Below are 14268 nucleotides of genomic sequence, written 5' to 3' on the forward strand. Positions count from 1 at the left end.
AACTGACCTGCAGAATGTTACTCTGGGTTATACCTGCTATTGTCAGAGATGGGAAGTGCATGCTGACCAATTATTGCAATGGATGAGTAGTCTGGATGAGTCCGCTTGCCCCTCAGACTGCATTTCAGACTTGGGACTATATATTACCATTACTTCTTATGCAGACTCCCACTGAAGCCAATAGTTGGATTCACCCACAGTGGTTCAAAGGGATGTTTTGAATCAGTTCATCCATGGGCACTTGCCCAAGCCGCTGCCCCAGCCAGTACCACATACTTTTGGGGGGATGGCAGTGGTTGGCTGCAGCCTCTTGATAGAGAGGGGGTTATTGCCACCTTGCATCACCTCAAGCTTCTCTAACCACCCAAGGGCAGATTTCCTGTCGCATGGAGCACTGGATGAATAAGGTCCAGGGCTGGCAGGATATGGCTCCAGGAATGCTTTGTGATAGCCAGGACCAAATCCTAGCCCGGAGTGCTCTATTAGGATTCTAATTACAGCCTCACATGTTGACCCTCTGTTTTGCGGCTGTTTCTGGAAACTAAGTTCAGCATAGGAGGTCACGTTTGCCTGCATTTTTCATATTGTTCTGGATTGCTGATGATTCTCTGTTTGATCTTGGGTGTACGCAGTCTGCAAATCTATTACTCCGGGGGGCATTCTGCGCCAAAAAATTAAAAACTCTGCACATAATATTTTAAAATTCTGCAAGTTTTATTTGTCAATAAATAAATGCAGAGGGTCCAGCATGGCAATGGGGAGCACAGGCTGTACAAAGGTGGGAGATCACCCTGCAGCCTCCCTGGCTCCGCATCCCCCGGACACAGACTCAGTGGTGATACTGCATCTGATCCTGACACAGCACAAGGCCAGGGCCTGCCCCAGAAACACCCTGGGGCCCTGCCCCTCTGTGCCTGGTGTACCAGGTGTGGGGCAGGCAGGCTCAACCAGGCAGGATCCAAATGTGGAGGGGCTCAGTGTGAGAGGATTCTGTGTGGGATAATCTGGGTGCAGGCAGCTCAGTGGGGGGTTTAGAAGTGGGGGGATCTGGATGCACAGAGGATTATTGGGTGTGGGGGTTTCAGGTGCAGCACAATAGGACCCTGCAGGGGCTTCCAGGTGAAAGTGGTTGGGGCTCAACGGAAGGGTCTGGGCATGGGGGTCTCAGTGTGGGGGGGAGGGTCTGGATGCTGGGGAGTGGGGATTGGTGGAGTGGGGGTTTGGACAGATAGTTGGGGGTCAGTGGCATGGGGGTCTGGATGTGGGGGCTAGTCCTGCGGTGATTTACCTCTCCGCCGGCCACTCCGGCAATGTACCTGCACTGCTAGAGAGTGATGTGTGACTGCTCTTGCAGCTTCCCTTTGTTTCCCTGTCATTTTTCTGTGTGTAAGCAAAGAAATCTACCGGGGAAATGAATTCTGCACACGTGCAGTGGCGCATAATTCCCCCAGGAGTAATCTATCTATGGCTCTGATCAGCTCTTGCTGCCCCCTCCTGTAGAAAATGTTGGACTCTGACAATCATCAGGCCTGATTTTCCACAGCCTTGCACCTCACACGGTCATTTACATCTGTGCAAAATGAGTGTGAAATGCTATCATTCTAGTGTGGTGCTGTTTTGCACTCACTCTGCACAGGTGTAAATGACCATAAAAGGTGCAGAAGAACAAAGAATCAGGCCCTAGGATGCTTATAAAGACAGAATCTAAGAGCCGATTATTCTCCTTTTTTCCTTTCAGTTTAATCTGTTGGAAATAGCCATCAGCTCACAAAAGATCATTTTAAAAGGTTCAGCAAAGTCTGCAAATAAAAGTCTGCATATAAATGATATTAAAAAGCTGATGTGCGGATAACTCCTGTGAGGGCATATTGTCTGATCTCGTCCTACAGGTGGCAGCAATTTATTTTCCCTTTCCCCATTCTCCAAAGCAAATTAATGGCCATGCTATAGTAAACATGAAAAAAATGGAAGATCTAAAAAGCTTTCCCAGATGCCACTTGTTTGGCATTGACTCATCTCCCTCTGGCAATGCCTTTATCTTCCTCTCAATTTTCTCCTATCACTGAGCCAATGCAAGCCTTCACATTTTTTATTTGAGGAAAAAGTGTAAGGGCCTGATTCTGATCTCACTCCGGTTTCATGCCTGTGTGCGTCCATTGACTTACATGGAGTCACTCCTGATTTACACTAGCGTGAGATGAACATCAGGTCCAAAACCTTCCAGACATGATTCTATTCAGTTATTCCAGTGTATTAATCAGGCCTAATGAAGGCAGTGAAGTTACACTGGGTAAAACCAATCCAAGGCCCAATTCCAAAAAGGACTTAACTTCAAGCTAAGAGTGTGGTCAATGAGTTTTAAGCGCATGCTTAAAGTTAAGCCTTTGCTTAAGTGCTTTGTTGAATTTGGGCCTATATGAGGTCAGAATCAGATCCTAGGTCTTCAGATATTCAGTACTCCTGATGTCTGAATTATTTTAATGGAAAGTGAAAGTTAAAAGCTGGCATAATTTACTGGGCTAATGGTGCAATTTTGTGGTGTTGAAAGCAAAGTGAGTTTACTCTTATGCCCCACAAAGTAGCACAACAAAGTCCAATTAATTCATGCCACATCATAGCATCAGTATAGCAGAGAATTAAATCAACAGCGTTCAGAGGCAGTGTGGTCCAGTGGTTGTGGCACTGGGCTGTGAATAAGGAGAGCTAGGTATTATTCCTGGTTTTGCCAGTGACCTTGTGCAAGTAACTCCTTGCCTCTGCTTCCCTTCCCATCCTTCGTCTATCCTGTCTATTTAGACTGTAAACTCTTCAGGACAGAATCCGTCCCTTGCTATGTATGTTTTCAGTGCCTCATGCAATGGGGCCCTGTAACAGGAAGGTCTGCCCCTTAGGGTAAGTCTATATTGCAGCTGGGAGCCAGCCCCCCCCAGCCAGGGTAGACACATTCACGCTAGTGGGGTTTGAGCTGGTGCGCTAAAAACAGCAGCATGGACATTGCGGCTCAGGCTGGAGCTCAGGCTCTCACGCCGACCCAATCCCCTGGGTCTATGCTCGTGTGGCTAGCCTGAGTCTCCACCATACCTGCAATGCCCGCGCTGCTGTTTTTAGTGAGGTAGCTCAAGCCCCACTAGTGCGAGTCCATCTACCTGGGCAGGAAGCTCACTCCCAGTGGCAGTGCAGACATACCCTTAAGGTCTAAGAAGCCTAGGCTAGCCAGCTCTGTTCCATTAGCTCTACCTGTGCCATAGGTAGCTGCCTCCCAGCCTAAGAGGACTGGACTAATTGGGGTCAGGTGACACCCTGAAACATCTGGATCTCATGGGAGAGCTGAGAAAACTCTGTTTGAAGGAAGAACCACAGGAAACAAGTTGGGCTCTTGTGGGAGGGTCTGGAAGGACTCCAGGGAAGCAGCGAGCATCCTACGTCTGAGTAGGGAAGATAGAAAGGTAGCTCCAAGAGGAGCCAAGACTGTGAAGGGACAGGGAAGCATGCTCCATCCTAGAGCAGGGAGACTTAAAGGGAGCCCAGAAAGTGCTCAGAAGGGGAACCAAAGTGGGGCAAAAGTACTTTTGGATTGTTTGGAGTTGTGTGCACTGACCTTTGAAAGTGACCTAGACTGAACCACGTCTATTCTGTGGCAGAGAGACAAAACCCTATGGATGAGAAAATGAGGCAGAGCACTGGCAGGAGCCATGCTTGGCCAGCAGGGGGTGCTATGGGACACACATGCCCTGTGACGGACCCCGATCTGGGGTTGGCATCAAATTGCTACCATAATGCAAACAGGAAGCTACAACACCATAAAAACAAATAGTGAAAGGATGTAGAGGCAACCGGTTAATTTAAAAGGATTCTGTTGTACTGTACTTGCAACTCTTTAGTGTTTAAAGGAGTCGCAGGATTTTGTAATAGGCACTATTTCTGTGAAACGTTTTGTTGAGCTCAATAATCAAAAAAATGAAAAATATTTCCCTTTTTCTGAAATATCTGTCGTTCCAGGTACTGCAGCTGGGCTCTGAAATCCTTCCACAGTACAAACAAGAGGCACCAAAGACTCCACCACATATCATTTTACATTATTGTGTTTTCAAGACCACCTGGGACTGGATCATCCTGATTTTAACCTTCTACACTGCTATTTTGGTCCCTTACAACGTCTCCTTTAAAACCAAACAGAACAACGTGGCCTGGCTGGTGATAGATAGCATTGTAGATGTCATTTTTTTAGTAGACATTGTGCTTAATTTCCATACCACCTTCGTTGGGCCAGCCGGAGAGGTGATCTCAGACCCCAAGCTGATCCGCATGAACTACCTGAAGACCTGGTTTGTGATTGATCTGCTTTCATGCTTGCCATACGACGTCATCAATGCATTTGAGAATGTTGATGAGGTTAGTATACCAGGCTCATTTCCAGGGCTTTATTTTTTTTCTTTTAATGTTTGCCTCCCCCCCAAAAATAAGGAATGAATACTTGTAAATATGCTGGCATATGGTGTGAGCATGTCTCCCTTTAGTAGCTGTCCACAGCAATTGCTGCTGCTTATTCATAGCTATGCAACATAATGTAGATATTGTCTTGCACACACCACCTCCTGTCCCAGGACTGGGCCTAGATGTGTTGCCACCCAGGGTGGAAAACCATTTTGGTCCCCTGTCGTGAATGAACCAGCCAAGTGTGTATGCCCAAAAATAAAATTAAAAAAAAAAAAAGGCAAGTAATGTAGTGCCCCTAGAAGTTGGTGCTCAGGGCAACAGCCGTGGTTGCTGGCCCTATTTCCTCCCATGGGTGATCGAATAACATCTCTTTGGCAATTAGTGGTAATTTTTATAGGAGAAAGTAAGATCAGGAGGGTATTCACTGGTTTTATCCAGCTGTCTTTAATTTGATGTAGTAGCCAGAAAGGAGGAGGACAGCCAGCATGATATGGCTAGCAAGCTCCCTGCAGACTACGGTTGCTCCATGCACCACAGTTTGGAAGACATGGCATACCAAACATTTATCTGAAACTACCATTTTCCAGCTCGTTTTGATGACTTACAGTCTAGAAGGGGCAGAAGAGAGGGATCATGGAACCTTCCCTCCCTCCTTGCTCACCTTCTTCAGGGCTAGCCACAAGACAGCTGGGGAGCACAGACATTCCCCTGGGCTAATCCCACCAGTGACTTAAACTAGGGGGATAGGTTGTAGCTTTAACAGTTTTACTTTTAGTCATTTAGACTAGACTGCATTGAGACTAGACTAATCGCCTTTTATATTAAAGTCACATGTGCAAATAGTTTATAAAGGGTGGTTAAATAACGAATATCTTAATAAATGGTTAATCAATTAGTATAGATGAGTCCAACAGGTTGCTTATAACTAAGGCTACGTTTATGTCACGGAGGTCATGGAAGTCACGGAATCTGTGACTTCCAGAGACCTCCTTGACATTCTCTGCTTCAGCCCCAGGGGCTGCAGGACTCTGGAGCTGACAACCAGTGGGGCCCTGGCAGGGTCCCAATGACAGATGACAGCAGCAACAAGCGACAGGGAGCCCCCCTGCAACGTTCCAGCAACAGGTGACAGACTCCTGAGGGGGCTCTCCTCAGGGTTCCAGCGACAGGCAATAGCCTTGTGGGTGACAGGGGGGTGCCTCGGGTGAACGGCTGGGATGTCCCATTTTTCTCTTTGGGAAATATAGTCACCCTGCAGCTCCCAGCCACCATGGATGAGGGGGACCCCCACAGCTCCCAGCCACCACGGTGGTAGGGGGAAATCATGGAGCCACATCAGCAAGTCACAGACAGGTCATGGCTTCCATGAATTTTTGTTTATTGACCGTGAGCTGTCCATGACTTTTACTAAAAATAACCATGACAAAATCTTAGCCTTACTTATAACCATCTATAACACCATCTAGTGATGTGCTTATAACCAGCTGTGAGACACAGTACTTGTAGTAAAGTGGTCATCATGAGGTTAACAGGATTACTCAATATATTATGTGTTGGAGTCATGCTCCCCCCTTCCCTTATTTAGTGGGATTTCCCCCACCCTCCTCCTGTTGTGATGCAGCTAAATAAAACAGCAAATTGTCAGTCTGTAGTCCTGTGAGTAGACTTATTTTTGTTGCATTGAAAGGTCCCTTTACAAAACTACTCATGCCTGTAACATACTTCTAACACCTATTAATCGTTTATTCATCCTTTATAATCCATTTATAAACATAACCTTAATGTAAAGTGTGACCAATCTGTGTCCTGAAATCAGGACATTCCTTAAAATAATGTCCAATGAAATATCTGGATAATACCAAAAAAACATTTTACTTCTTGTATAATTAAACAAAAAAAGCTGTGAGAACGAAGCATTGTTCGTCTCATTAGATCCATGTAAAATATTTGTTTTTCACTTTGGCTGGGGATAGCTAGGCAAACTATTAAGTGCAGTGAAGCAAATGTAATGTTATGTGAGATTTAATTCCCTGAAGATAGATTTTTGTTTTATATAGAGCCACAGACTGAATTAACACAAGTGAAATCACCCTCAAAACTTTGTAAGCCCTGTCCTTAAATATTTGTTTGTCCCAAATTGTGCCAAAGGGAAGATTTATGTGAAAGACTGACATTTTGCTGTTGTAGATAATCATGGTACTCATAAAGCAATAGAAGGATTGATCAAGTGATCAACAGCTGGCATCTACAGTAGAGTTTATATATTTGTGTGGTGTCTACAGTAGAGTTTAAAAAAACAAAATCAAACAACTAGAGTCAACTTTCTTTACGTTCCTAGAACAGTAGCAAATCATTCTTGATCCTGCTGGACAGGCTCTTGATAACCTGAGTCTGATTCTGTCAGGATGACATACAGAACACACCCAGGTGTGAATGTCCATGCTAGAGGCCATTACACTGAAATGAAAAGCCTTTAAGTGAACAGAGATAGGTACATAGTTACTGCAATGATTTTCTGAAGTGATTAATATTGTTATACTTGGAACTTGGTTTTTCAGATTCTTAGGATAAAGCTGTCATTCAAAGGGAACAACTGGTTCATACTGTAATTATTCTATGGTTCTTCAATAGTTTCTTAATCAGAAAAGTACAATAGTGTTATTCCTGGTCATTCTAGTTATTCCATTCAAGCAAAGAAAACATGCTGTTCTTGTTTCTGTTATTCTAATGCTGTTCACCATTACTTCCCCTAATGGGGCCAGATCCTTAGTTGGTGTAAATCAATGTAGATTGACTAGGGCAAATCCTCAGCTGGTGTGAATTGTCAGAGCTCCATTATGATCAATGGAGCTATGACAATTTACACCAACTGAGGATCTGGCCCAATATTTGTTGTCCATTTCACTATGAACTGCTTCAGAGGAGAGATAAAGACAATCCATCTCTTTGAAGGGCCAAATTCAGGAAGTCTGAGTCTAGAGAGAGAGACTAAGTTGCTGTAACTCATGCCTTATTACAGCTCTTCTACATGGCTTGTTGTTACATCAGTTCCACTTCCTTCAGGCTTGATGACTTCTCTCGGTTCTGATACGCACTGGTGTGAAACTGAAGTAATACAAGGAATCTTCACTGGAATCTAAAGGCTAGAGTCACTAGGCTGCTCCAATTGCTTTGAGGAAACAACTTTTACATCGGAAAGGTTGCCTTTTTTAGCCTTACGGTAAACACTTTAATAAAAAATCATAATGTAATATTGCCAGAAGGGAAATGTGACCGAGTGCTGGACAACAGCTGCTGATCCAGCACTCTGATCACTGCAACTTCCATTAGCTGCTCCTTTCATGCTTGAATATGGGAAGGAGGCCAAATTGATTGAAATAGGCTGGAGAGAGTTAAAAACTAATTACCTCATTAACTTGGAAGGTGTACACACACACACACACACACACACACACACACACACACACACAGGAAGGAGGTGCAAAGGGGGAAAGAGAAAGAGCTGTCACCGGTAGAGTGAAGGATATAGGAGATCTCTCTATCCTGCTGGGCTCAAAGGCCGTAGAGCCCCAGGATTCTGTTCAAGCTACTGCACAACCTGTATAGGTGGTGAGAACAAATTTGTAAATAAATCACTGGCTGCTTTACCTGATGGTCTCAATAGTTTGTTCCTCTGGAAAGAGGCAGGAACAGAGCATGCCCCTGCCATAGGGAATGACCCTTCAAACATGTTAATAAAATGAGGTAAAGACTATAAAATCATATTTTACTCCTTCAGTGTTTCCCTGTGTTGACTGTAGTAAGAGAGAACAGAATCCTTATTTGGCTTCATCAGAGCAGGTGAAAGCTGAGTAATTTCATCTGTATCTAATCATTCTTTGTAAAGAAAGATGGATGTCAGTAACGAACTAGTTTGACAAGCCAATTTTTTCTTAAAAATGCCATAATTCATGTGATGTACATAAAGGATTGATTTATATGAGGTGCCTCATCTGAATCTGATGCGTGAAACACTTTGTACCTTACTGCTCCACAGACCTGTTGGCTCTCTTCAGTTAACTATGACACTTGGAGTCATTTAGCTCTTGAATCTTCTTGTGGAGGAAGGCTGGAGGTGCTCATGTTTGCATTTGAGCATTAAAAGCATTTGGCGTCCATGTCTGTTTGTATGCAGGAGTTTGGGTTTCTACAATTCATGCTTGCATACTGTCAAAATCATGTGTTGGTAGAGAAGTGTGATAGTGAGCTTTTATTTTGTCCTTACATTGTTTGGTTTTCTTGATATTAATAAACTGGGATTTTTTTTTTGGTGCACTGGAATCTGTGCAGTTTTATGCTCTGAGATCCCAATGGCCCCATACCACAAAAATTATAATAGAACAATTCTTGAGGTATTGGTTTCAGTACAGATGTAACTGGGTGAAATTCTATGCCCTGTGTTATGTAGGTCTGACCAGATGATCTAATGGTATCTTCTGGCTTTGAAATATATAAATCTATGAACAGCATGTGGTATCATGAGCTGACACCTATATTCACCATAAGTGGCCCTATTTTTTAGTGATGGCAAGATTGACTATGGATAATATTGTAGAACTCTTTTTGGGCCAGATTTGGCCACAACTCATAGATCACGTAGGCCAGATCACGTAAATAAATATTGGCGTGTGCCAAATCAACTGTTTTAGATAAAATATTTTTAATACCATGTCTCTCCCACTCCCTTTTGCCCCAGCTTAAAAATAAAACACACAATCGCAGAGCTACTGATGGATCCACCATCATAGGAATATTTAGAACTAGAGCTGGTTGGAAACTTTTTGCTTTGGGGGAAAAAATGAAGGGAAGTGTTTCAGTAAGGTCAAAATGTTTTGTTCTGTTCTTATCAGAGCAGCAGGCATCAGCTTTTTGGTTTAAATTTTTATATTATTTTATAATTATAACATAAAACAAAATATTTCAATGGATCTGAGCTGATTTCTGCCCCCCCCCCCCAATTTTTTTCACTTTGTGGGCAATCTCAAAATTCTTTGTTTTTTTTCTGATTAGGAATGAAAATAAACTTTGAAATCACAGAATGTCCAACAAAATGAAAATTCCAGTTCCATACAGATTTATTACAATGTCTTGTCTCTAAAACACTTTGTTGTCATTAACTAACTTATCCACACAAAAGGAACATTGGAGAACTTTTTTCCAGTCTTTTCCACACTGGCGAGTTATTCCTACAATTAAAAGCCAAAACCCTTCCTTGAACTGGTAAGGAACTTCAGATAATGGAAGTCTTTCATTGACTAATGAATCATCATGGTGCCAGACTTAGATTTATAACCGTACATACTGAGGTTAAGATGGTACAGTGGATTCCAGTTTAGCTTGCCTAGGATGAGGGGTTGTAGTACTATAGTACTGATCTCCTATAGTACTGATCTCTCTTGAAAATGTGCACCAAATATCATATGCCAGTATTCAGACTGACCATAAATTTTTCCCCACTCAAGGAAAATCCACATAGATTTGGGTATAATGTTACTTTTTTTGTGCTGAAGCTTCAGTTGCCAGAATTAACAAAAATAGAAGTCAGTGACATAGTAGTCTTGTATCCCTCAATAGATTTATGACAGATTCCTTGTTAGGAATTTGTCAAGACCAATGCAGTCTAAGATCTTAAATGCCAAAGCCAAGCTGAAGCATGTTTTTGCAGTGGTGGCATGAGCAATTTCACACGGACCTTTGTATCTTATGCAGTTTTCAGCCCATAACTTCATAAGACACTGGAAACAATGACTTGTTACCCTGGTAACATGTGATCCTGTCATGAAATCTCCTGGCAGGAATGGAATCCACTCGTGTCACCACCATATAAATCTCTGAAATAAGGGAGTTTATAGTGGAAGTGGTGAAGAGCCTTAAACTCTAGCTGCACTAACATGAGCCACTATAATCAGTTATTGGCTGACATTGACTAAATTGAGAACTATCCATCACTCTTATGAATTGAGGTGACAGAGATATGCATACTGAAAAGTCATGAGGAAAGATGTATTAAATATAAATTAACTCACATTTGCCTAGCCAGATGAATTAGAGAAAAATCTAGCATTCAGGCAAAGAAGATACCTATCTTCCAAAGGAAGGGGTTTTAATGACGAAGTGGAAGAACATAATCCCTGACCTTGAAGAAGATAAAGGAATAGATGGTGGTGATAAGTATAGTCAGGTAACAGGGTGGCCTGCCCCTTTAAGGACAAGAGTCCTGGGGCTAGCCAGTTCTATTTACCAATCAGATGCAGCTGAGAAGTGGTGGGGACAGGTGTTCCTATAAAGAACTGCAGGAAAGGAGGAGATAGAGAAGCTGCAGGAAGGGGTAGTCTCCCTTCCTTAGAGACCATTTCAGGAGACTCCTGGTGGGAAGCCTGGGTGCCATGTGTGGGTAGAAAGCTCCAGCTGGAAATGTTTGTTTTCCTTTTGTGAGTTGTTTGGTGGTTTGGACAACAAATGGAATCTGGAGGCAAGGGCTGAAGACTGATTTGAATGCAGCTGATAATTCTCCAGGCTGGTGAGGAAGGTTGCCATCTTACAGGTCCAAAGAGGAGTCAGTTTGGAAAGAAAAGACGTTAAATCAGCTGAGTTTTATGGAATCTTGTTAACTTTGAAACCTTACAGTTGCTTTTCAAAGACTATCGCAGCTACATTTCAAGTAGTGTTAAAGTTATTTACTGGTGTGTGTGAGCAGATTCCTACCTAGTTTTGTTCATCTTTCCTGTTTGATTCCTTTCTGACTGGGAAACAACAAAGTGCTTTGAATGTGGGTCTGTTAACTGTGGTAATTAAATGAATCTTCTCTAAGGCCACGTCTACATTTACAGCGGCATGTAGAGTCCAGACACTGCATGCCCAGCTAGCCTGGGTATAAATAGCAGTGTAGATAGTGAGCATTGCTTAGGTGAGTAAAGTACAGACACACCAGAACCTTAGGGTACACACCCGACTCTGCTCTCTGTTCGCCTGCAGCGAAAGGCTCTGGCAGTGTGGGAGGCAGCAGGGAAAGACTCCAGCAGCTCCCTGCGGCCATAGCCTTTCGCTGCCACATGTAGCTACGTATGACAACATGGGTGCAGATTGCTTTTCAACATAGCATGTAGCTACATGTACCCTATGTGTCGCTGTGAGCGTAGACCAGGCCTAAGTGTGTGGCTAAACTAAGCAAAAAGAAACCAATTCCTAACCCAACTTCTGTGGAGTGTTTTTACACAAGAGGCAGATTATACATGGCATAGTCCAGGATAAAGAAAACTGCAGTTCAGTTCTTGGGCATGTATATTGGGAAATGGATACTGGCTGCACTAAAAGTGGCTGCACTTAAAAATGGCTGGAGATACAATGAAACATTTAGAACTCTGAACTTTTGAGAAATGTCTGATTCAGTATGATGTAAGGCTCTCCCACTTTGCTGTGCTCTTAAACCTTTCCCTCCTTACCCCGCCTCTCAAAACTCCATAGCTCTCCATCCCCATATCAGTCAATCATTTTGACACCCTCTTTCAAATGTAATGCCACTCTTTTTTCCTTTATAGAGTGTTCACTTTCATGAATACCAAGTATATGGCAGTGTTTGTAGAGTGGTGAATTCCACTTTTTATTGAATATTGCACATTCAAAACCTGCACAAGAGACAGGGTCCAGTCAGACCTTTGCGATTGTGGCAATCTCTATTGAGGCCCCCTCACATGCAAAAAGTGGGGACATTTTTTTCCACTCCCCTAGAATATTTATGGTTTCTACCAGTCTGATTTATTGTTGGCTTTAAGATACTTGGAATTTTGGTCCAAGCATTCTTTCATCTGATTTACCTCTTCCAAGCCCACGTTCCAGCTGAGCAACAGGTCTGCTGGTCTCATGGTCCTCCAGCATAACCCAAGAGGGACCATCAGAAGTAACCTAAGACAAGCTGAATGATTCTAATGAAGTCTAGTGGAATTTCCATCCCGATACATTAGAGGGAAGTTAACGTTCTTCAAAAATTGTTTAGCTTTTCCTTCATATTTACCATCTTTTCACTTTTACCTGTTATCAGCTCAAATCTTAAGACTTTTACTCAGACCTGATGCAGGCAGATTCTCACTGGCTGACTAAGGGCTTCAAGAATAGATCCTATGGTTTGATTGCCATTCAGTTAATCTCTACAAGCTATTGGCAACCCAGAGCAACTAATCAACTGTAAGCTGTGCAGCAATATGGCTATATAATTGACCAACTCTAATTTGAATTAGGCATGTCATAGCCATTCTGTAAATTCATCGCTTTAATGTACATGTTAGCAAAGAAGGCTTATGTGAATAGGGAAATCACAGGATTTACCCACTTTTAAAGTTCTGAGCATAAAATCTCCTGGTAAATGGAATCATGCACTCCTGACGAACACAAATAGTGTATAACATGAATAAATCATAATACTAGCATATACTTATCCCTTCCCTTCTCAGGTACGTCTCCCATAATCACTGAATCTAATGTAACAATCAGTTTGCCCTCAGAACTACCATTGACACAGATATGGAACTTTACAGATTGCGGTTGCTGTTGTGGTTACTGCAGCTTTAAGGTTTGGAAAACTGTGTTTAGCAGAGTTTGAAAGAACCTTGTCAGCTGGAGTTGTAGCCGGAATCTGAATTTAAGAATGAGGCCGGGCTGGATGTAGCGTCATGACAAGGATCCTCTCACTGAGCTAATTTGATTATTTTTGTTGCAAGTTTATTTTTTGGCTATTCTGATTTACCTGCAATAATTTTAGTTATCGGGCCAGATTTGGGTGTTTTTTGCAGGGGGCAGCATGTAACAAATGATTGCAGTAAAAGAGCAATTATTGGGGAAAACTCTTAAGTTTTTAGAGCCAATCTCTGCTCTGATACTCCACTGTCAACCTGGAGAAGCTCCACTGAAATAATCGGAGTTATACCACTGTATAACTGTATACCACTACTCTCCAGAGTAACTGAGAGCAGAATTTGGTCCATGGACCTTATTCTTATTGCTCTGATGACATTACTTGTGGTTCTGATTAACTGAAAATGTTCTGCTTCATGACTGCATTGATTTGAATGACAAAATAAACTTCTCAAGGAAATATGTATATTGTCTTAATGCCACTAGCTGACTTCCTGCAGGAGCAATTGCTGTATCAGTGCTGAAAGGGCAAAAGCAGCAAATTTGTTAAATCTGAGGCTTTAGTTTTTATTTTCATTTGGGGCCTGCTCCTGTTCCCACTGAAATCAATGAATCTAGTATTAAGTAAACAAATGCCAGATGAAGAGAGAACTTTGCCATAGAAGCTATTACACAATTCAGTCACTGGCCTTGATTTTGCCTTCTGTTGAACTGGGAAGAGGAACATAGAGGAATCCTCTCCTCCCCCACCCCCACCCCACCTCAATAAATAGAAAAGGATCTCTTCTCCAAGCGATAGGAGAGAATACTGGTGAATACGCCAGTCTGTGCACCACATCTCCTTATAGATGCAGTTGGACGGCAAGAGGACTTATTCCGCTGCAATCAGCAACACACATTATCTGGGAGTACGCACTGTTCCTTATTAGAGCAGCAGCAAAGAACATCCTACCCTGTGTCCCTTGGACCTGCTCTCTGGACTCCTGGCTGGCAAGATAACTGCAGCAGAGTGTCCATCTGCCAGCATCCCCTGTTTTCCCTTGTAATACTGGCCTGGATAGGATTTATCTCCAAGTCACAGATAAGTAGAGGTATAATTTATACGTTGGGTGCCAAGGCTACTTTCTCAGATCTTGGCAAAGCATGATACGTGATTTATCACAC

At 42.8% G+C, this 14268-nt stretch overlaps 1 protein-coding gene across 1 annotated transcript in view; it reads left to right on the forward strand.

Moving 5' to 3' along the window:
- Nucleotides 1-14268, forward strand: part of KCNH1 (potassium voltage-gated channel subfamily H member 1) — a 312945-nt gene that overhangs the window by 52166 nt on the left and 246511 nt on the right. The window contains exon 6 of the mRNA XM_078851976.1: nucleotides 4000-4383. Coding sequence (XP_078708102.1) covers nucleotides 4000-4383 — 384 coding nt within the window. The remainder of the gene's footprint in view (nucleotides 1-3999; nucleotides 4384-14268) is intronic.

Source organism: Lepidochelys kempii, chromosome 3 (assembly GCF_965140285.1).
Source record: "Lepidochelys kempii isolate rLepKem1 chromosome 3, rLepKem1.hap1, whole genome shotgun sequence".
Taxonomy (NCBI): domain Eukaryota; kingdom Metazoa; phylum Chordata; order Testudines; family Cheloniidae; genus Lepidochelys; species Lepidochelys kempii.